Source organism: Dasypus novemcinctus, chromosome 7, assembly GCF_030445035.2.
Source record: "Dasypus novemcinctus isolate mDasNov1 chromosome 7, mDasNov1.1.hap2, whole genome shotgun sequence".
NCBI classification, from domain to species: Eukaryota; Metazoa; Chordata; class Mammalia; order Cingulata; family Dasypodidae; genus Dasypus; species Dasypus novemcinctus.
The window spans coordinates 15683461-15706733 of NC_080679.1; the positions used below are offsets into that span (position 1 = coordinate 15683461).

The 23273-nt window shown below is 37.7% G+C and overlaps 1 protein-coding gene and 1 non-coding gene across 3 annotated transcripts in view; both read right to left on the bottom strand.

Annotated features, from left to right (window-relative positions):
• Nucleotides 1–23273, bottom strand: part of DAW1 (dynein assembly factor with WD repeats 1) — a 56502-nt gene that overhangs the window by 20826 nt on the left and 12403 nt on the right. For both annotated transcript variants that reach the window (XM_058299990.2, XM_071216093.1), the window contains exons 2-6: nt 15060–15132; nt 11010–11154; nt 8637–8695; nt 6628–6750; nt 2169–2268 (exon numbers count right to left, since the gene is read on the bottom strand). In XM_058299990.2, coding sequence (XP_058155973.2) covers nt 2169–2268; nt 6628–6750; nt 8637–8695; nt 11010–11154; nt 15060–15132 — 500 coding nt within the window. The remainder of the gene's footprint in view (nt 1–2168; nt 2269–6627; nt 6751–8636; nt 8696–11009; nt 11155–15059; nt 15133–23273) is intronic.
• Nucleotides 14308–14410, bottom strand: LOC111763074 (U6 spliceosomal RNA). Its single transcript, XR_002796025.2, has one exon. It is a non-coding gene; the product is annotated as a U6 spliceosomal RNA (small nuclear RNA).

A 23273-nucleotide genomic window follows, 5' to 3' on the forward strand; every position in this document is an offset into this window, starting at 1 on the left:
ATACTGTGGCCCTTCCCTGCCTCTCCTGCCTCTACCACTCACAGTGCATCGTCTGGTCTTGGATGCATTACAAGTATGCCAAGGCATTGATGCCCTTAACCCTCCAGGCAGCTGGGCAGGGCCAGGGGTCCCTGCCTGTTACCACCAGCATGGGTCCTAGAAAGATTAACCATGTGCGGCACATCCATGTGAACATATTCTGTATGTGTCCCCACATGGCAAAAGTGGGAAGCACTGCTCTGGGTACACAGTCCCCTGAGCTCTCCAGCATACCCCACATCTGCACATCTCTCAGAGCTCTCTATGCCACCTCCCTAGGAAACCTCCCTTTAGGCACAGGGTCTTGACACTCACTGAGGTCCTGGCCCACTTTTAACATACCTGCAACACTTTGAACTTCCCTGTTGACACTGCCATTCCCTTACTAGACCACCAAGTCCCCAGAGGGCGGACAAGAATTGCGTCTCATTCCATTTAGTACCTCAAGGATGCAGGCAGGGCTTCAAGCATGATTCATATTTAGTCAGTATTTCTTGAACGAATGTTAAGTGCAAAAAATATGAATATCTTCCTAAGAACTATATATAGAGAAAATATTTCCAAAATTGGAAGGGAGTGTGAAAATCCGGTCACTCTATGAGGACAAGGATTACATCTTTCTTGTGACCTTGGACAACTTACTTAACCTCTCTCTTGCCTCAATATCCTCAACTGTAAAATGTAAACACAAGCCTAGGGTTGTTCTGAGGGGCAACTACACTAATATCAACATAGGTACAGGGCTCAGAACAGCGCCGCACACGATGCACTCACTGGTCAGCTGTTATTCTTCACTACAGTATTACAGGGTCTAGCAGAGTGCCTTGAGCATAGCATGTGCTCTTGTTGGGTAAACAGACCATGAATTTTAAAGATCAATATAAATAAATTTTACTCCTAAAAAAAAACAAAACTAGGTTGTTTATTTTTAAAAGCTATCACTTGTTTCATAGGGGGCCCATTATCTCACTAATTGCTAAAAGATTTAACACGGAATGGGCCAAGGGCAAGGGCTTCCCAATAGTGAAAGCTATTTAGAGTATCTGAGCTATTTATGTAAATTTGAATTCTAATGATATGCAGGAATGATATGCAGGAAGCAATCAGCCAAAATACTTTACATAATATTAAAAAGCTATTTGAAAGCTATTTCAATAACTTCACCAACCCTCATTAAAAGTTAGTCCTTTACAGACAAGTCAATGGAAAATATAAAGCAAAATTACATATTGTACACATATCAATCATATTACATGTCTACTTAGTCAATAGAGGATATGGTTCTTTGACCATATCTACAAGATAATAAAACTAGGGTAGTTTTTAAAACATATCTACTATGAGATAAAATGTACATAGACTAAAAGTACTGGGTAGACAGGCCAGCTAACAAGATGAGGATGGTCAACTACCACACCAAGGAAAAAAGAGAGTCTACAACTGCAAGCAGGAGAGGCCCATCCATCAGCCATGTGGGATCGAAGGCCCCTCTCAATTAAGAGGTAGAGTGAGCATCACCATCCCAGAGTCCTCAGGATTGGGGAATAAAATATAGACTACAGTGGACTTACTGGTATTCTTACTATAGAATTATTGTGATTTTAGCAATGAAAGAAATTATATCATTAGCGTGGAGACAGTGGCCACTGGAGTTACTTAGGGCAGGGAGAGGGAAGAAGAGGTGTAATATGGGGGCATTTTGGGGACTTGGAGTTGTCCTGAATGATACTGCAGGGACAGAGGCAGGACATTATCTATCCTGCCATAACCCACTGAATGGATAGGAGGAGAGTGTAAACTACAACATAAATTATAATCCATGCTGTGTAGCAGTGCTCCAAAATGTATTCATCAATTGCAATCAATGTAGCACACTAATGAAATAAGTTGTTGATGTGGGAAAAGTGGGGAGGTGTGGGGAGTGGGCATATGGGAATCTCCTATATTTTTTTAATGTAACATTTTGTGTGATCTATGTATCTTTTTAAAATAAATTAAAAATATATTTTTTTAAAAAGTACTGGGAAGAATTTAAAAATTCATTGCAAAGGGAAAACCACTACTTTTATAATGGAATCCTAAAAAGAAACAGCAACATAAAAATGTAATAAAATGTTAAATATACTCACTATTTCTGCTGTATGGCCCCTAAAGGTATGGTAACATTTTCCTGTTTCTACACTCCACAGTTTACAAGTTTTATCGAAGGAGCCAGTGGCAATTTTGTCACTAAAATGAAAAAAATAAAAACCCACATGTGCCTTTTAAATTAAACGCAGCTACAATATATGATACAATAAACTAAGACAAAAGGTATTAATTCATGAATCTTTAGCTACTGAGACATTTACTTCAATTTTAGAACAATAAGCAATCCTATATTTGGTTCACTGGATAACAAAATACAAATGCTCTATTCTTAAATGGTATCTGTTTATATATTTTTATTTTAAAGATTTTACATTAACGGTGTAAATATATTATGATTACAATAATTTTTAATTACATAATGATTTAGTTTGGAAAACCACTAAAAAATGAAAATCAATAATGTATAGTAGGATCAGTATGAACATGGAAAAATCTCCTTAATGGCCCTATAGAAAAAGATAATAATGAATTTAAAAGGAGAAAAATGTAAAGCTATAAATCCAATTAATCATAGGTTTTGAGAAGTTGTATAACGAGTGTCTTCTTGATGAAATAATAGCTATATCATTCCAGTTGTGAGGTCTTTGAAAAGGAAAGATGGTTTAGAGAAGTATTACATAATACTCAGTCACTTTCAGACAAGAGGCTTCCCAAGTTAACTTCAGGCAATGCTACTGTCAACACCCAATGGAAAAGAACAGATTTCCATCTTTAGCCTTAGATCTTAGAACTAAAACCTTTTCCTTTCCTCTTTACCAATAACTGTCTTTTATAGCAAGTCATCAAAACATGCACCAAACCAGGTTGTCATTCACAGTACAAGTTTACTATTCAAAATGTGAGGGGTCTTAAGTCACAAAATTATATCCTAAAGCAAATTCTAAGGGCTTGGCACAGTTGCAGAGTTTCTATCTGCACAGCCTAAAACGGATGCATTGCTTCTGTCTTTGCCCCTGGCAGACCTCATTCTATTTCTGTGGTCTTACATGCAAAAGAAAAGCCAGGCCATTTCTTTAGATGCTCCAGGGCTGGCGTGTCATGGCAAACTGCCCACTCCCCTCCAAGCTTCCTCATACACAGGGCTGGTTTCCCACCCAGAGTCCCTGAACTGGCTCCTTCCTCTGACATCTGGAGAGTAGGACACCTTCCAGCAGCAGCCAATGGCTTTCAACCTCTGACCAAAATGAGCTCAGAGCCCTGTAGCTCTTTATCAGTGCCCTCACTCCATCCTTCCACCCTCCTTTCCCTCAAACATATGGGTCCCAAGTTGAGCTTTACAGTCAATTTCTGTTCTGTCACATTACAACTCTCTACAGCCATATGACACCACACTGTAAGAGATAGTACTAATTTCAATTGTTTTTAGAATTACTTTGTTGAATCAAAAACTTATTCCTGACCTAATGTATAAAATAAATGAACACTAAACTGGTTGATGTACTCTGTGTCTTTCTTACTTACACACCCATGCACACACACATTCCCCCGTATTCTTTTTTTTTTAAGATTTACTTATTTATTTCTCCTTCCTCCCTCCATTGTCTGCTCTCTGTGTCCGTTCGCTGTACATTCTTCTGTGTCTGCTTGTATTCTCATTAGGCAGCTCTGGAAACCGATCCTGGGACCTTTCAGAGTGGGAGAGAGGTGATCATTCTCTTGTGCCACCTCAGCTGCCTAGTCTGTTGTGTCTCTTATTGTCTCTCCTCTGTGTCTCTTTTGTTGCATCATCTTGCTGCATCAGCTCTCCATGTGGGCCGGCACTGTTGCACGGGGCAGTGTTCCTTGCGTGGGGCAGCACTCCTCGCAGAGGGCAGCACTCCGTGCGGGCCATCTTGCCTCACGGGCCAGCTCACCACATGGGCCTGCTTGCGTGCACCAGGAGGCCCTGGGCATCAAACCATGGACTTTCTATATGGTAGATGGGAGCCCAATTGCTTGAGCCATTCCCCCCACCCCCCGTATTCTTTGGTGACTATTCTTAAACTGACTCCGATGAAAACCCAAAGCCCCAATGTATAGTGAAAAGCACTACTTTAACCCCTATGTAAGTCATCAGACTGAGATAATTAATTAGAGAAAGGGACTTTTCATCAGATACTCTTGATAGAATCCAATAGAAGGTCCACTCCAACCCCAGAAAACTTTCAGACATAGAAAAATATCTATTACGTAGATTATTCATGTATATGGTATTACAGAAAATATACTTCTAAAGTCTGTTAAATAACAGTGCAATGAAAGTAGGAATTGTATTAACTGTCAGACAGCATCATCAATAATTTCAAAAATATCTTGATCTTCCAAATTTGGTATAATAAGGTATTATAAAGATCATTATTCTTTATAATATAAAAATGCATAGATCAAAGTTATCAATTTTCTGAAATTTAATCAGGAGTATTTAATTATTTTTAATGTACCAGTTAAGTTTGTGCCATCAAAATTCATATACTCTGAAAGTATTTTTTAAATTTTTATTTATTATATTTTTTAAAGTGTATTACATTTTTTAAAGATATGACATTAGCAACCTAGATATCAAATTTTTAAAAATTGTAGTACAAGATTTATACTCATCAGGGCATGAAATGTTTATAAAATCCCTTCCTTCCAATCCTCTGCCACTATCCCAGCCTAAGTCTTCACCAGCTCATGAATGTATTGTTGGATCCAACTCCTAACTAATCTCCTTGCCTCCTGCTTCTTCCCACCTCAAAACCCTCTGACCCCTCTTTCCGCTGGAGCAATCCTTCTAACACAGGACTTTCATTGTGTCCCTCCTTTGTCAATAAACCTTAGATAGCAACCCAGTCCTATGGCACAGAGTCAAAATTCCAAAGAATGCTCTCCCCTCACCACTGCTGTTTCTCAATGTGAAATGTCCACTAGAGAGACTGACCGCTGAGCAGACCTCACGAGTCCCCACCAAAATTCCGCAGCTGCCAAGGTCTCTCCTGCTCATGGTGTCCTCTCCACTCTCTCTGCCTTCCATCGTTTAGAGTCGGGCTTTAATTTCCTATCATCCGTAAAGATTTTTTAACCAGGAGAAATAACAATGACTTCTTTCTCCTCCAAACTTTTAAATCATGAACTGTTTTGTTTTAGTCATCATCATACTAAAGTAAAAAGCTCTTCTACTGAACCAGCTTGGTTAATGGAAAAAAGCTATTTAAAGTGAACAATCATAAAAAGATATATGTTAAACACTTTAACTTAAATATATACCCATGTACATTCATTTGTCAGTTTTCTATAACAGGCCAAGGCCTTTTCTTTCAAAATAAGTCAGTTCTTGGAGTTCATTATCCGCCTTACAGAAACCATATCCCACAACTACAATTTCCAATTTTCTTTTCTTTGAAATGGAATGAGGACTCGATTGTAACAAATGTTCCACACCAACTACTGGTGGTGCTGGTGGCACTCTGGATCCCTGTATCTATGCATGGTTGTTTTGTAAAACCACAACTTCGCTAATAGAGAAAAAAAGTGGAATGAGAACTGAAAGGATTTACACGTATTTGCATAAAGATCTGAGCACAGAATTCCTCTAGATTTACAAAAGTTTTTCTCTAATTTTTGCATCTCTCTCATTGACTTTATTTAGTAACAATTTTTTTCAGATTAACCTTAAGCTTTCATAAGAAACAGCAGCGTTCTTTTCATTTTCATGTTTCATTTGTTTATGCAACATTTAATTAAAGTACATAATTACACTGAAAGGACAACCAGCACAAGCAGTTTTGTGGGCCAATAAACTAACTCTTGATAAGTCTAGAACCCAACCAGTAGGAAGAAAAGTTAAGCATATCACTGGGTAGGCTGCTTGCTGGAAGTATCCAGGGATGCATGGCTATTGGTAGTATGTTGTACAGAGAGATAGAGAATATTGGATTAATCTATTGGGTCAGTTAAACCTATTGGAGTTGGTTAAAAAAATGCTTCTCTTATACTCTGTACTGTAATTTAGAATGTCATGGGTACTCATTTGTTCCTACCTGGCAAGACTATAAAGAAAATTCTAAATAAAACATACCATGTTATTTATGTATGTCACATTCTCCAGAGGCATCAGCCCAGTGCAATAAACTCAGAGGAACAGGCTGTCAGAGAACTTCCAAAGGCGTTGGAGTCAGTCTTACTGGAGCTTGAACTCTGGGCCTCTCTTTACTGCTATGTCATCTTGGGAAGGGTACTTGAATTTTATATTTATATGCCTTGTATGAGGACAGTGGTACCCCAAAGGGTCCTTATAAGTATCGAAGGAGCTATTTAAAAGGATTGCCAAGTTCCCCAGCCTCTCAATTTTAGTTCTACACAGAAACTAAATTTTAGTTCTCTGTTTTCTTCCTTCCCTCCCCCAATAGATGAATGGATGAATACATGAATTAATGAAGGCATAAATGAATGAATGAATAATGAACGAATGTCTCTTACCCATAAGGATTGTTGAAGGCTATGGCATAGACCACATTTCTGTGACCCTCCAGAGTGTGCAGCTCCTCGCCGGAGGCAGTGTCCCAGAGTTTGCATGTTCGATCATAGCTTCCTGTGATAAAGCTAACACAAGGCAGATACAGACATCGCAGAGTAAGAACAGCAGTGTAATATTAAAACCTTCGTTTGTCACCTGCAGGAAAATAACCTCATTTATTTTTCTTTTTAGAAAATGAAAGTTGTGTATGCAGAACAAACTTAAATTGAGAACAATACTGAAATCCTTTGACTTAGAAACTTTATTTTATCCCAAACCTGAAATAAGAGCCACTAAATAAAATAAAGACTAATGCTGCCAATAATGTTTCTCATTCTTGTATGTAATTATACATATGTACAGTAATCAGTAACATTTTCTGAAATTCCGATATATCTCAGTAAATGGTTCACCGTTCCCCCAGGTGCTCAGACAGTAAAACCATAGCATCCTTGGTTCCCCCTTCTTCATCCAATCCATTATTAAGTCCTATTTACAAAACCTCAAAATACAAGCCTACTTTTCACTAGCTCCATTGCCTCCGCCTCTCGCCTAAACAAACGAAAGTCTTCAAATACATCGTGGATCACTCACGGCACTGATCAGTCTACTTTCCATGCAGAAATTGGAGTCATTTTTTAAATCTTTCTCAAATGGCATCCTAGCAATCATGAGGAAAATCCAAACTTCAGCTCATGGTTAACAGGCCAGCAGAGCCCCTGGCTACCTCATCTTATCACTGACCAGACACATTCACATTCTTGCTAGTCTCTGAGCCAGAATGTTTCTTTTATATGCTATTCCTTCTCCTCATATTGTTCATCATTGTCGTTCCCAGGACCTAGAACAATGACTGGCACACTGATAAGGGTTCCATAAATATTTATTTAATAAATAAATTAGCAGATCCTTTAGCATGACTTCTCTATTACAGGGATAGCTAGTATAGTGACACATTGTATTTTAAAGTAAAATAATAATACCATAGGCACTTCTTAAATATTCCATCAGATTTTTAATTTTTAAAAAATCTCTGAAAGAGAAAAATAACAAAAATAGAAAAGAACAAAACTAGAAGGTATTCCCCCAACACAGAAGAAACTGCACAAAACTGAAAAGTCAGTCTGAATTTTGAGTAGGAATGATAAAACATGAAAATGAATTCAGATACCTAAACTCAGCTAAAGAGGAAGGCTGACAAAGCAAAATATCTTTCATTCTCTTCTAGGCATTTTCCTTCTAGCTGCTTCTCCCATGGCTTTCCCCTACCTTTGGAGAAGTATAGACCTATATTTACAAGGATACGAATAAGCACATATAGACATGCATGTGTGTGTATGTGTGTGTGTAAGTCAAGACTACGCTTCTACCTCATCTTTTCAACCCAGAATCTTTGGGATCGTGTTTAGGAATTCCTTTAGAATTACTGAACTCTGTTTCCTTCTGGTATTTTGTGGTTTTTATTTTAACACCGTAAACTTGAATTAATATAGAATTGCTCTAGCTGGTAGAAGTCATGCTCTGAATTCAGGCTTCCAGTAATTCAGGCTTCCAGGTGCACCATACCCCATGATGCTGAGCTGGAGGGACAATGCCTGCTCTGAATAAGGGGACCACAACCAACCCTGTCTGAATGGTCCTAATGCCAAACCAGATCGAAGGAATGGCCCTCCACATCCACACACGCAGGGCATCTCCTGACCCACACCTGAGTCAAGCTACACAGCAGATGTAATATGTGCTGAAAATTCAATGTGCCTCTTCCCCAGAGGCTCCCAAAACAGCACAATATAGAAAGCTCAGATTCAGGGTTGTGAGAGAGAAGATTTGTATTTCTCCACTATATTCAGGAGGGAACTAAAATTAGAAAAATGAATACATTATATACTTACCTGGCATCTTTGACAAATAAACACTTAGAAATTATTAAATCCCTGAGTGTTAAAAATTAGAAATAAAAAGAAAACCTTACCATGAGCCCGATTTGTTAAGTGCAACATTAGTCAATGGCAGTATATGTGCTCTGAGAACCTTGAAAGAAAGAAATCACCATTTGTTTTAAACTCAACCCAAATTCAGTTTAATTAATTGATTTAACTTCAAGCCAGATAAGCCATTAAATGTTGTCTGTATTATACAAAATTAATGGACAATAGCCAATATCCAAACAAACAAGAATAAATGTATCATTACCTTCTGTCACTAAGAACAATAATATATTTTGTAGTTATAGATAATTGCAAAAACATAATTGACTCTGTTTTCCATCAATTTACCTTGATGATTAATTATGGCTATTTAAATTAGATAAAGCACTAATCTGCAACATTTGCTTTTATATATTGCTTATGGTTTTACATGTTTGTATGCATAGTGTATATATGTAATACATTAAATATGTTTCAAATATAGATTTTACAGTTTATTATTTTAAATCTTAAATCTCCATTAGAGTCAGACAATGTCTTTTCTTATTTAGCTTTCAATCACAGGATTGTCTAGGACATAGTGGATACTTAATAAATATTTATTGGATGAATATACATAAACTGTATACTCTGTTTATAGATAGAATGATTAGATATGCTTCGATAGTCCCAGTTATGTCTGCTGCAGAGACAAAATATTAATAGCATCTCCTTTCACTGTCAAGCATTTTCCCCTTTGGATGATAAGGGTTAAGGTCACACTAATTACAGAGCTCATATTTGAAGTGAAACAGTGCCACCTACTGGGAAAAGAGGTATTACAAGTGTAGCCTCCACCTATTCCAGTAACTTGAATAAGATTGCCTTTTTATTTTGTATCAGAGAAGGTATATTGAGTTATATTTTATTAGAATAACTATATTTCAATCAGAAAAAAAGAAAAGCAGTGTAATTTGATGGCATCATTGAATAAACTATTTAATATTGTTAAATAACAAAGAAAAATAGGGGAGGAGATGTAGTTCATGTGCTTGAGTGCCTGCCTCTGAAGAACAAGGTCCTGGGTTTGATCCCCTGTACCTTCTACAAACAAAAATACCAACTCTCATTGGGGAGCGGATGTAGCTCAGCTGTTGAGCGCCTGCTTCCTATGTATGAGGTCCTGGGTTCAATCCCTGGTACCTCCTGAAAAATAATAATAATAAAGAAAAAATAGGCAGCGGACTTGGCCCAGTGGTTAGGGTATCTGTATACCACATGGGAGGTCCGCGGTTCAAACCCCGGGCCTCCTTGACCCGTGTGGAGCTGGCCCATGCGCAGTGCTGATGCGCGCAAGGAGTGCCCTGCCACACAGGGGTGTCCCCCGCGTAGGGGAGCCCCACACACGTAGGGGAGCCCCACACACAAGGAGCCCCACACACAAGGTGCCCCATAAGGAGAGTCACCCAGCGTGAAAGAAAGTGCAGCCTGCCTAGGAATGGCGCCACACACACGGAGAGCTGACACAACAAGATGATGCAACAAAAAGAAACACAGATTCCCGTGCCGCTGACGACAACAGAAGCAGATAAAGAAGAACACACAGGAAATGGACACAGAGAACAGACAACTGGGGTAGGAGGGGAAGGGGAGAGAAATAAAAAAATAAATCTATTAAAAACATATATGTATAAGCTGTTTTTAGTTAATAAATGACCGTGTTTGTTATATTGCTTAATTTAATCATTAAAAACTATAGAGAAAAAGTATATTTAAAATTTTCATTAAAATTACACATGCCTTATCAATAAATAATTTACTGAATCACAGTTCAGATCTCATAGAAGCAGAAAATCTGAAATATCACTATATCATGAAACATAACTTCTTAATATTATTCTAACTGGAAAAAATTTCAGTTATTCAATAACTTCACACTACCTTGATGGTAATCTTTAAAATGTGTCATTATAGGGAGCAGATGTGACTCAAGTGGTTGGGAACCCACCTCCCAATATGGGAGGTCCCAGGTTCGGTTCCTAGGGCTTCTAAAGAAGATGAGCAGATGCAACAAGCAGACACAGCAAGCAGACAATGAGCGGAAACAACGAGTAAACAAATGAGGTTGCCATCTTGGGGGTGGGGGGGTAAATGTGTCATTATAGAGAGGAGCTGATATTATTACTACAAATATGCTTTTTTAAGCTCTCAAGAAATCAATATTTTGAATTTCATTCATTCATTCAACAAACATTTACTGAGACTGACTCATATCAAACATATTGAGGCAAGGAAATAAACTGCTGACAAGTATTTTTCTCAGGAAAAAAAGGTATTTTAGGGAAAGAGAAAATATGATTTGTATTTTATCTCAAATTAATAGAAAATCAATTATTTCATTGAAATTCTTCTATCTAGTATTTTTAAACATCCATTACCTTAAAAAGATAGAATTTGTGGTCACTGTCCTGTCCGAGTTTATCTTTTAATCTCTGTATTAAAAGTTTTACTTGGTCTGTCCGTGAAGCCGTGATCAGAGGTTCCGCTTTCTGGATCTCTTCTACTAAGGCACTGACGTCAGTACTGAAATTCATGGGGAAAAAGGTTTCTTTATCTCTATTTCAAAAATCACATATACATTCAGTATATGAAGAATCACATTGCTTCATGAAGGACAACATTCATTAAGTGTCAAGGACATCGTCATCTTTCCCAAGACATTTCTGGGAAAACAAAAAAACTACCACACAAATCAGTAAAGAGCATTGTCAGGCAGATGAAAACTGCTTGGATTGTCTAGAATGCATTTTTCAGTAACTGAGCCTTCCCTCTTAAAAGGCATTCAAATATTCTGACCTCTGATACAGGAAAGCAGAGCATGCACTGGTTGTGAACATAAGTTCTATTTCTTTTGTTTTTCTTTCTTCCTTTTTCTTTTAAATTAGCATGTGTCAGGGATGTGCCTGGTACTGTACTCTTTATGTTATATATGCTTTCTTAGGTCCTTGTAACAACTCTCTAAATTATTGCTTGTATCACAATTACTTTAAAGATAAAGAAACAAAGTTTCAGGAAGATAAGATTTTTTTAAAAATTAAAGAGCTTAACTCAGTACCTAACCAAAACTGCCCATTGAGTGAATTATACTTATTATTAATATTTCTAATGTTATAGTGATATTATATACCTGAAAGAGAAGTGCTTTGGAAAAAAATGAAGGGATTCAAGTTTTCTCCCTGGTTTTCTAGTGACCCATACAAATGCTGAAAATTTTTGCTAGTCCAGAATAACATGAGTTCAAAAAAGGTATTAATGTGCATATAAGGCAAAGCACTTGCAGCAGTTTGATATTATTGATGAATTCCAAAAAGCAATTTTGGGTTATGTTTGTAAACTGATCTTTTCCTCTGGGCATATTAGATTATATTGGATTCATAGGTTTCCTTGATTAAGTAATCATGTAACCTCTTGTGCCAGTAAGGCATTGAGTCCCCACCCTTTGGTGGGTGGGGACTCACGGATAAAAGCATGGCAAAGGACAGAGTTGACAGTTCTTAATGTTGGAGTTTTGATGTTGGTCTTAAGATGGAGCCCCAGGGAGAGAGAGAGCCGTTCACCTGATAGTCTACAGCTGACCTCGTGGAAACAGGCCTCGCAGACGTCAGCAGCCATCTTGCTCCAACGCGTGGAAATAGACTTTGGTGAGGGAAGTAACTTATGCTTTATGGCCTGGTATCTGTAAGCTCCTAGCCCAAATAAATACCCTTTATAAAAACCAACCAATTTCTGATATTTTGCATCAGCACCCCTAGGGCTGACTAATACAGCACTTATACAATATAAGGTCCTTCTACAAAACAAGTCATAATCATGTCTCGAGGATGCCTGCCCAGGTCCCTGCTTCCAGAAAGGACTTCCCTAACTGGTGAGCTTTGCTCCGGAGCTCCCCTTTGGGCTGGCAGAGACTGCATTTTCTGTCACGTCTGCATCTTCATGCCCTGAGGCTTGATACTGCTGCCTGATACTGCTTCATCCCATGGTAGAACACCAGGGCGGCATCACTTCACAGTAAACTTTCTGCACGCCCAGCTCTATCTCTGCATTTGCTTCCTAGACAATCCAAGCTGTGATAAATAACATCTCATCATTATCAACATTTCTTGAGCTCCACTTTTGTGCAAGGCCCTAAGCTAGGTGATATGAGAAATATGTACAAGGAGGAATGAGTCTATTCATTCACTTAACATTTACTGAGGACCTACTATGGGCTAGGCCCTGGGAGTGTAAAAGATATGGTCCCAGCCCTCAAGAAACACAGTCTATTAGAATGCAAAGACAAGAATGAATATTTTGACCTGGAATAAATCAGAGAAGGTTTATAATGATGATTTGATAAATTCCAAGAGATTCAGATGTCAGAATAGTTAAACTTTCATAAGACTTAAAAGGAAAATAATGCCTCTTGGAAAGTTTTCCAACAAGAAATTTTATAGCAAGACCTAAATTAACCTGATACTCCAACTCTGCAGTATTCTAATTAATTGCTATTTTTCCAATACAGGAACTCCAATGTGTCATCTACAATGTGGTTTTACATACAGACTACTTCCAGATTCTCAGGCAGGAACTAGAAACAAGATCCATACTTCTTAAATATAAAATCTTTATGATAGTCTATTTTGTACATGTTGTATCTTAAACTAGGCAATAAACCCTTTGAGGGCAGATCATGCTTACGTTCTTCATAGCCTCTTACCTAGAATTGTGCATGTAAGAACTGCCAAATACATATATTCTGGTCAAATAAATGAATGTCTAACAACAACAACAAAAAAAAAAACTGCATGCTTGTACAGTCACACGAATCAGTAATAAACTCCATTTACAAAAATAGCAAAGCTGGTTTTGATCTTAGGCCTCACTTTCCCTGGAAGTAGATTAAACAAGGATTGTGGTAGATACAATTCAATGACATTTTCTTTGATTTTTAAAAAAATCTATTGAGTACCTTTTCTGTGCAGGCACCTGGAATAAAACTTGGACCCTACCTTGACCATCATCCTCAGAGCCATGCCCTGTCCTCACTCGAAGAAAAGCCCCCCTCCCCTCCTGAAACTCTCCATCTCTGAATGGCAGCAGCTCCAGGATGAAGGGAGCCCCTCCCTCACCAGCGGTGATGCTGTTTGAGCTCATTTTAGAATCAGAAAGCAGCTCGTCTGCCTATCTGATTTGGGTTATGTGAAAAGTCCCTTTTCAGTTCATCTCTGCTCCATTCTCACACGACCTTAACAAAATAAAGGGACAATCACACTGTAAAAAAAACTACCTTAACAAAATAAAGGGACAATCACACTGTAAAATTGGTCGTTTCCCTAAGCCAGACCTCTAAAACACATATTGAGTTATTTGTGTTCTAGTTTTTAATTTTCACTCATTGAGCATATCTGAACTTTGGCTCCCACAGGCATAATCATTAAGTCTGATTCCTTCTGTTCTTGAAGTGGAGTTTCAAGTTAAGATTTCCCAAAGGGAATGAATTCTGGGTATTAGGCTCTCACAGAGGGGTTTCCCCTGAGAGAAGCTCACCAAAGCTTCAGAGACAGACTTTAGGGGCCTCACCTCTACCCCATGACACCTAGTGAGGAGGAAGGTATGCAGGTAGCACCATGAGATATTTTGTTCTCTTTTTTTTTTTTCCAGAAGTTGTAGGTTTACAGAAAAATCATGCAGAAAATAGAAAATATTGAATACTTCACAAATTTGCATGTCATCCTTGCTCAGGGACCACACTGATTTTCTTGTATTCCAATTATAGTATAGGTGTTGTGAAAGCGAGCCCTGTGAGATTTTTATTTACTTGGAAAATAACAGGACTGGTAATAGTCTTAAAACTCAATAACCAATTCCCCTCAAAACTCTCAAGGTCATCATAAACAAGGAAAGCTGGAGAAACTGTCCCAGCCAAGAGGAATCCAGGGAAACACAATGACTGTATCTTGGATGGGATCCTGGAACACAAAAAGGACTAAGGTAATCCCAATAAAGCATGGACTTTAGCTAAAAATAATGTGTCAATACCTGTTCATTAATTGTTTCACAGGTACCATATTAATTTAAGATATCAGTAATAGGGGAAACAGAGTGTGGGGCCTGTGGGAACTCTCTCTACACAGTCATCATAACTTTCCTCTAAATCTGAAATTATTGTAAAACAGAAGCTTGGTTTAAAAAAAAAATCAATAGCCAGTCAGGCTTGTTTAGGAAGGAAAAAAGGCAGACTGAATTCATTTTTCTGCCTCCTCCCTTTTCAGCAAGTCACTCAAGGGCAAACTTGAAATAAAAACAGGAAATAATACACAACAGAAGAACATTATTTTTATAGACTGTATTGTCTGTGGCTAATTCAGCTTATCCACACAGCATCCTATATCAATTTTCAATAAAAATTTTGAGTGTGAACTGTATGGTGCATTACAGAGCTAACTTACCTGGGGCTGAGATCAAGCAAGTCTATGGATCTGGTATTCAGTTCTCCACCTTTTTCATATTCCAACATAATCCCTATAAACATAAACAAACATGTTATAAAACACTTGTGATAGCAGCCTATACTAAATAAATTTTAATCTACTTTGCTAATTTTTAATTTTTCCATTTTTAAATTTTTTACCATAAAAACTTACAGTGATGTCTGGTTATGAAACAAATGGCACAGATTCACTTTGCCCTGGTCCTCCCCAGATAACACTAAATACCCTTGGAATTAGTCAAAAGACAATGATAAAATGGCTAAAAGTTGGATAGAGGAAGGTAGACCAACAAGAGGCCTCAGGACATAAGGAACGGCAGTGTGGTAAGTTCCCTGGGATTTCTTTTTACCTGCCATAAACCCATAGACCCCTGGTATGAAGGACCAGAGGAGGTGACAACCTGGAACCATCAAAAGGCAAAGACTAAAAAAAAAAAAAGCCTTGCTTCCTCTAGCCAAAGAATCAGGAAAAGGGACCTAATAGGGAAAGTCTAGCCCCTCTACACAACTGGGACTCCAGCTTATGAGGAGAAGCCCCAGCCATCCCAGCATCCAGTTCACAATCAGCTATAATCAGCAGGGATTGAGCAAGAGCCCTGGAAGTACCAAAAGAATAAAGCAGGTGAGAATAACATTGCAAGGGCTCAGAAAACCTAACGGCCACTGGAATTAAAGTAAAAAAAAAACAGACAAGAATCTATATATGAAACTTAAACATGGTGCTGGCCTGCTAAAACAGAGATTTAGATAGGAGTGTAACTACAGTGTAAACTATAATCCATGCAGTGCAACAGTGCTCCAAAATGTGTTCATCAAATGCAAAGAATGTGCCACACTGATGAAAGAGGCTGTTGATGTGGGAGGAGTGGGGGTGGGGTAGGAAGTGGTGTATATGGGAACCTCTCATATTTTTTAATGTAACATCTTGTATGATCTATGTATTTTTTTTAAAAGACAATTTAAAAATTATATTTAAAAAAAGTCTCCTAACATAATAACCAAAATGTCCAATAAACAATAAAAAAGCATACAACATATCAAGAACCAAGAAAAGTCAATGAAAAGATGCCAATACTGAGATGAATCAGATGTTGGGACTATGCATCTGACAAAGATTTTAAAGGAGTTATCATAAAAGTTTTTCAACACAAGGAATCACACTTCTTGATTTCAAAACTTACAACAAAGTTAAAGCAATCAAAACTATATTGGAGAGGGAGCAGTATAATTCAGTGGTTTGAGTGCCTGCTTCCCATATTGAAGGTCTTGTGTTCAATCTCTGGTACCTCCTCAAAAACCAAACAGAACAAATAAAAAATGGATAAACTAAGAAGTTATTAAAAGAATAATTTTTTTAAAACTACATGATACTGGCTAAAGGACAGACATATAGACCAATGAAATCGAACTGAGAGTTCAGAAATAAACTCTCACACCTAAGGTCAATTGATTTTCAACAAAGGTGCCAAGTCCACTCGATGGGGAAAGAATATACTCTTCAAAAAATGGGATTAGAAAAACTGGATATTCTTAGGCAGAAAAATGAAATTGGACCCCTACCTCACATTACATAGAAAAGTTAACTCAAAATGGATCAAGTACTTAAACATAAGAGCCAAAACCAAAAAAAAGAAGAAAATACATGGGGAAATTTTTAGATCTTGCATAAGGCAATGGATTCTTACATGTAACACCAAAAAACAAAAAAAACAAAAACCCACAAGTAACAAAAAGAAAAAGGCAACAAATTAGCTTCATCAAAATTTAAAAAGTTGGTATACCAAAGGACATTATCAAGAAAGTGAAAAGACAACCTACAAAATGGGAGAAAATACTTGAAAAATCATATATATAATAAAGGTTTAATATCCAGAATGTATAAAGAACTCCTACAACTCAACAAGACAAGACAGACAACTAAATTTAAAAATGAATGAAGGACTTAAATAGACATTTCTCCAAAGAAGATACATGAATAACCAATAAGCACATGAAAGGATACTCAACCTCATTAGCCATTAAAGAAATGCAAATCAAAACACAATAAGATACATTTCAAACCCACTAGGATAGTTATTGTTAAAAAAAAAAAAAAGCAACAGGAAATAAGTGTTGGGCCAAGATGTGGAGAAATTGGAACCCTCATGCATTACTGGTGGGAATGTAAAATGGTGCAGCCCCTGTGGAAAACAGTTTGGTAGTAAGCTCCTCAAAAATTTTGCCATATAACCCAACAATTCCACTTATAGTTAAATAACCAGAGAATTAAAAGCAGGGACTCAGATAACTTGTACAGTAATGTTCATAGCAGCAATATTCACTGTACCTGGCAGCAGAGGCCTTAATGTTTCAACTAAAATATTAAAAGTACCTGTACTTGGAGGATTGTGGGAAGATGGCATTGGATTTGGCAGATAAGGTTCAGATCTCTCACAAAAACAATGAGGAAAGAGCCAAAAGCTGCCTGAGGGACCTGCTTTGGGGGTCAGCAGACCAGGACAGTGCTTCACAACTCCCAGCAGGGTGCAGGACAGTGAGATGAAGAAGCCAAAACAACTAACAGTAAGTTACTAAGCCTCCTGGGTGCCTGGAAGGGCTCCCACCATCCCCCATATTAAGCAGTGGTAAAACCCCTGGCTCATTGCAGCTGACTGGGAGGGGCGCACACGTCTTCCTCCCTATGAGCTGTTACAAGGGAAAAGGGGTGGGGGTAGGGGGGTGGAATTCAGGGCTTTTCTTCAGTGAATTTGGCCAGTGGAGTTGCTTTGAATCTCAGCTCTGGCCAGACAAAAACAAAGGAAAACTAAGATATATGCCAGTGGAAAGGTGCATCAAAAAGCGCCATCTGCTGGCTGTTCTGGTAATTACATGGACAAAAACTGCTTTTAAAGCACTCTTTACCCAACCCCTGGGAAAAAGTCTGCACCCCTTAGTGAGTCCCTGGCATGATTTTGATAACCTATGCTGGGCAATTTTAAAGACTTAGGATAAGTTGAACCAAATATCAAAGAGCTGAGAAAAAATTATAACAATAGGCAAGAGAAAGAAATTGGGCATTAGAGCAAATTCACTAACATATTCAGATGCCTAGATATCAGCAAAAAATTACAAGCCATACTAGGACACAGGAAGAGATGGCCCGGCCAAAGGAACAAACCAAATATCCTGAAGAGATTCAGGATTTATGACAATTAACCAATGATAATCACACAACTGTCCTAAATCAATTTAAAGAATTGAAAGAAAATATGATTAAAGAGATAAAGGATATTCAGATGACATTGGGTGAGCATAAAGAGCAATTTGAAAGTCTTCAAAGAAAAGTAACAGACCTTATGAGAATGAAAGACAAGATGGATGAGATTAAAAATAAATTAGAGGGAAGCAGATTTGGCCCAATGGATAGGGTGTCCACCTACCACATGGGAGGTCCAAGGTTCAAACCCAGGGTCTCCTGACCCATGTAATGAGCTGGCCCACATGCAGTGCTGATGTGCACAAGGAGTGCCATGCCACGCAGGGGTGTCCCCCATGTAGGGGAGCCCCACATGCAAGGAGTGCACCTCATTGGGAGAGCCGCCCAGCATGCAAAAAGAGCAGCCTGCCCAGGAATGGCACTGCACACATGGAGAGCTGATGTAGCAAGATGACACAGCAAAAAGAGACACAGTTTGCTGGTGCCACTCACAGGAATACAAGCAGTCACAGAAGAACACACAGCAAATGGACACAGAGAGCAGACACCTGGGGGTTGGGGAAGGGGAGAGAAATAAATAAATAATAAATCTCTAAATAAATAAATAAAATAATAAATTAGAGGCACATTTGAAGTCAAAATTAGTGATTTCAAAGACAAAGCATCTGAACTGGAAGAGAAGAGAATGAAAAAAATGGAACAGGGTCTCATGTAATTGAATGACAATGCAAAACACAAAAACATATGTGTTACTGGCATCCCAGAAGAAGAAAATGCAAAAGGGGCAGAAAGAATATTTGAGGAAATAATGGATGAAAAATTCCCCAACCTTATGAAAGACATAAATATCAATATCCAGGAAGGACAATGCATTCTAAACAGAATAAACACAAATACACCTACACCAAGACACATACTATTCAGAATGACAAATATCAGAGATAGAGAAGATTCTGAAAGAAGCAAGGGAAAAACAAACCATCACATGTAAAGAAAATTCGATAAGATTAAGTACTGACCTCTCATCAGAAATCATGGAAAAGAGAAGGAAGTGGTAAAATGTATTTAAGGTAATGAAACAGAAAAACTGTCAGACAAGAATTCTGTATCTGGCAAAACTGTCCTTCAAAACTGAAGGGGAGGGAAGCGGACTTGGCCCAATGGATAGGGTATCTGCCTACCACATGGGAGGTCTGCCGTTCAAACCCCAGGCCTCCTTGACCTGTGTGGAGCTGGCCCATGTGCAGTGCTGATGTGCACAAGGAGTGCCGTGCCATGCAGGGGTGTCCCCCGCATAGGGGAGCCCCACACGAAAGGAGTGAGCCCCGTAAGGAGAGCCGCCCAGCACGAAAGAAAGTGCAGCCTGCCCAAGAATGGCACTGCACACACAGAGAGATGACACAGCAAGATGATGCAACAAAAAGAAACACAGATTCCCGGTGCCACTGATAAGGATAGAAGCAGTCACAGAAGAACACACAGCAAATGGACACAGAGAGTGGACAACTGGGGGTGGGGGGAAGGAGAGAGAAATAAATGAAAAATAAATCTTAACAAAAAAATGAAGGGGAGTTCTAAGTCTTCACAGACACATAAAAACCGATAGAATATCTTACCAAAAGACCAGAAATACTAGAGATACTAAAGGGATTGCTGCAGCCTGAAAGGAAAAAATATGAGTGAAAGACTTGGAGAAGACTGTAGAAATGAAAAAAATTAGAAAGGGTAAAAATATAAACTATAGCACAATATGACAACAGAAAGCCAAAGGTCAAAATGGAAGTGTATTAGTTAGCCAATGGGATGCTGATACAAAATACCAGAAATTAGTTGGTTTTTATAAAGGGTGTTTATTTGGGGTAGGAGCTTACAGATACCAGGCCATAAAGCATAAGTTACTTCCCTCACCAAAGTCTATTTTCACATGTTGGAGTAAGATGGCTGCCAATGTCTGTGAGGGTTCAGGCTTCCTGGGTTTCTCCCTTCCTGGGGCTTGCTTCTTTTTCCTCTGTGTGCATATGTCCTGGGACTCTAGCTTAAGGCTTCAGCATCAAACTCCAACATCAACAACATCAAAAACCCTTCATTCTGTCCTTTGCCATGCCTTTTATCTGTGGGTCTCCACCCACCAAAGGGCACAAGAGGTTTACATAATTACTTAATCAAGTAAACCTACAAATCCAATATAATCTAATATGTCCAGAGGAAAAGATCAGTTTACAAACATAATCCAATATTTCTTTTTGGAATTCATCAATAATATCAAACTGTTACAGGAAGTAAGTAATCCCTTTACAGTATTACATTGAATGTAAATGGCTTGAAGTCTACAATAAAAAGATACAGACTGAGAGACTGGATAAAAAAATATATGAGCCATCTATAGGTTGTCTACAAGAGACTCACTTCAGATGTAAGATGTAAGGATATAACCAGGTTAAAAGTGAAACACTGGAAAAAGATATTGCATGCAAATAGTAACCAAAAAAGAGCTGGTGTAGTGATACTAATATTGCACAAAAAAATTTTAAATGCACAACTGTTATAAGGGATGAAGGTCATTATATATTGTGCACTTAACCTCAGTGCCCCAAGATACAAGAGGTACACACTTGCAAAGCAGAAGAGAGAAATAGATATTTCTACAATAATAGTTGGAGACTTCAATATACTGCTCTCAGTATTGGAAAGAACTTCTGGACAGAAGATAAATAAACAGAGACCTTGAATAATATGATAAATGAACTTGACTTAATAAACATCTATAGAGCATTGCTCCCCAGAGCACAGGATATACATTCTTTTCAAGTGCTCATGGATCCTTCTCCAATATAGACAATATATTGTATCACAAAACAAGCTTGTATAAATTTTAAAATACTTAAATTATACAAAACACTTTCTGTGATCATGATGGAATAAAGCTGGATATCAATAATGGAGAGAAAAAAGGAAAATTCTTAAAAATATGGAGATTAAACAACACACCCTTAAATAATCAGTGGGTCAAAGAAGAAATTGCAAAAGAAATCAGCAAATATTTTGAGATGAATGAAAATGGAACACAACATATCAAAATCTAGGGGACACAGCAAAGGCAATGCTAAGAGGGAAATTTATCACCCTCAATGCTTATATTAAAAAAGAAAGAGCTAAAATTGATGATCTAACTGCACACATGGAAGTAGGAAAAGAACACCAAACTAATTCCAAACCAGGCCAAAATGAAGAGATAGTAAAGATTAGAGTAGAAATACATGAAATTTTAAAAAATACACAGAATCAGCAAAAACAGAAGTTAGTTCTTTGAGAAGATCAACAAAATTGACAAGCCCTTAGCTAGATTGACAAAGAGAGAAGACACAAATATAATCAGAAATGGGAAGGAGTACACATTACCACTGACCCTGTAGAAATAAGAGAGATCTTAAGAGGATACAATGAACAACTGTATACCAAAGAACAAGAAAATGTAGACGAGATGAACAGATTCCTGGAAACCCATGAACCACCTACAATCAACCTTGGAAGAAATAGAAGACCTCAACAAACCAATCACAAATGAAGAGATTGAAACAGTCATCAAAATCCTCCCAAAAAATGAAAAGCCTAAGACCAGATGGCTTCACAGGTCAATTCTACCAATCATGCAAAGACAATCTAATGCCAATCTTGCTCAAGTTCTTCCAAAAAGTGAAAAGGAAAGAAAGCTACAAAAATCATTCTATGAAGCCAACTTCACCCTAATACAAAAATCAGATTAAGAGATTATGAAAAAAGAAAATTATAGACCAATATCTCTAATGAATATAGATGCAAAAATCCTCAACAAAATATTTGCAACCAGAATCCAAAAGCACATTAAAGGAATTATATACCATGATCAAGTGGGTTTTATTCCAAGTATGCAAGGGTGGTTCAACACAAGAAAATCAGATAGTATAATAAACCACATTGATAAACTGAAAAAGAAAAATCACTTGATCTTGATTGATGCAGAAAAGGCATTTGACAAAATACAGTACCCATTCTTGATAAAAACACTTCATAAGATAGGAATAGAATGACGCTTTCTCAATATGGTAAAGTGCATATATGAAAAACCTATAGCTAGCATTGTACGCAATGGTGAAAGACTGAAAGCTTTCCCTCTGAGATCAGCAACAAGACAAGGATGTCCACTGTCACCATTATTATTCAATATTGTGCTAGAAGTTCTAGCTACAGCAGTTAGGCCAGACAAAGAAATAAAAGGCACCCAAATAGGAAAGTAAGAAGTAAAACTTTCACTATTCACTGATGACATGATCCTATATCTAGAAAATTCTGAAAAATCCACAAACAGCTAGTAGAATTAATAGACGAGTTCAGCAAAGTAGTGGGATACAAGGTTAATATGCAAAATCAATAGTGTTTCTATACACTACTGATGTGCAATTTGAGGAGGAAATCAGAAAAAAAATTCCATTTATAATAGTGACTAAAACAATCAAATATTTAGGAATAAATTTAACTAAGGACATAAAGGACCTGTATTCAGAAAACTACAAAACATTGCTAAAAGAAACCAAAGAAGACCTAAATAAATGGAATGATATTCTGTGTTCATGGATTGGAAGACTAAATAACATTAAGATGTCAAACTGATTTACAGATTCAATACAATCCCAATAAAAATTCCAACAGCCTTTTTTGCAGAAATTGAAAAGCCAATAATCAAATTTATTTGGAAGGGTAAGGGACCCTGAAGAACCAAAAATTTCTTTAAAAAGAAGAATGAAGTTGGAGGACTCTCATTTCCTGATTTTAAGCATATTACTTAGCTACAGCAGTAGGAAAAAAAAAAAAAAAAACAGCATGGTACTGGCATAAGGACAGACAGATTGACCAATGGAACTGAATCAAGAACTCAGAAATTGACCCTCACATCTACAGTCAAGCAATTTTTGACAAGGCTGTTAAACCCACCCAGCTGGG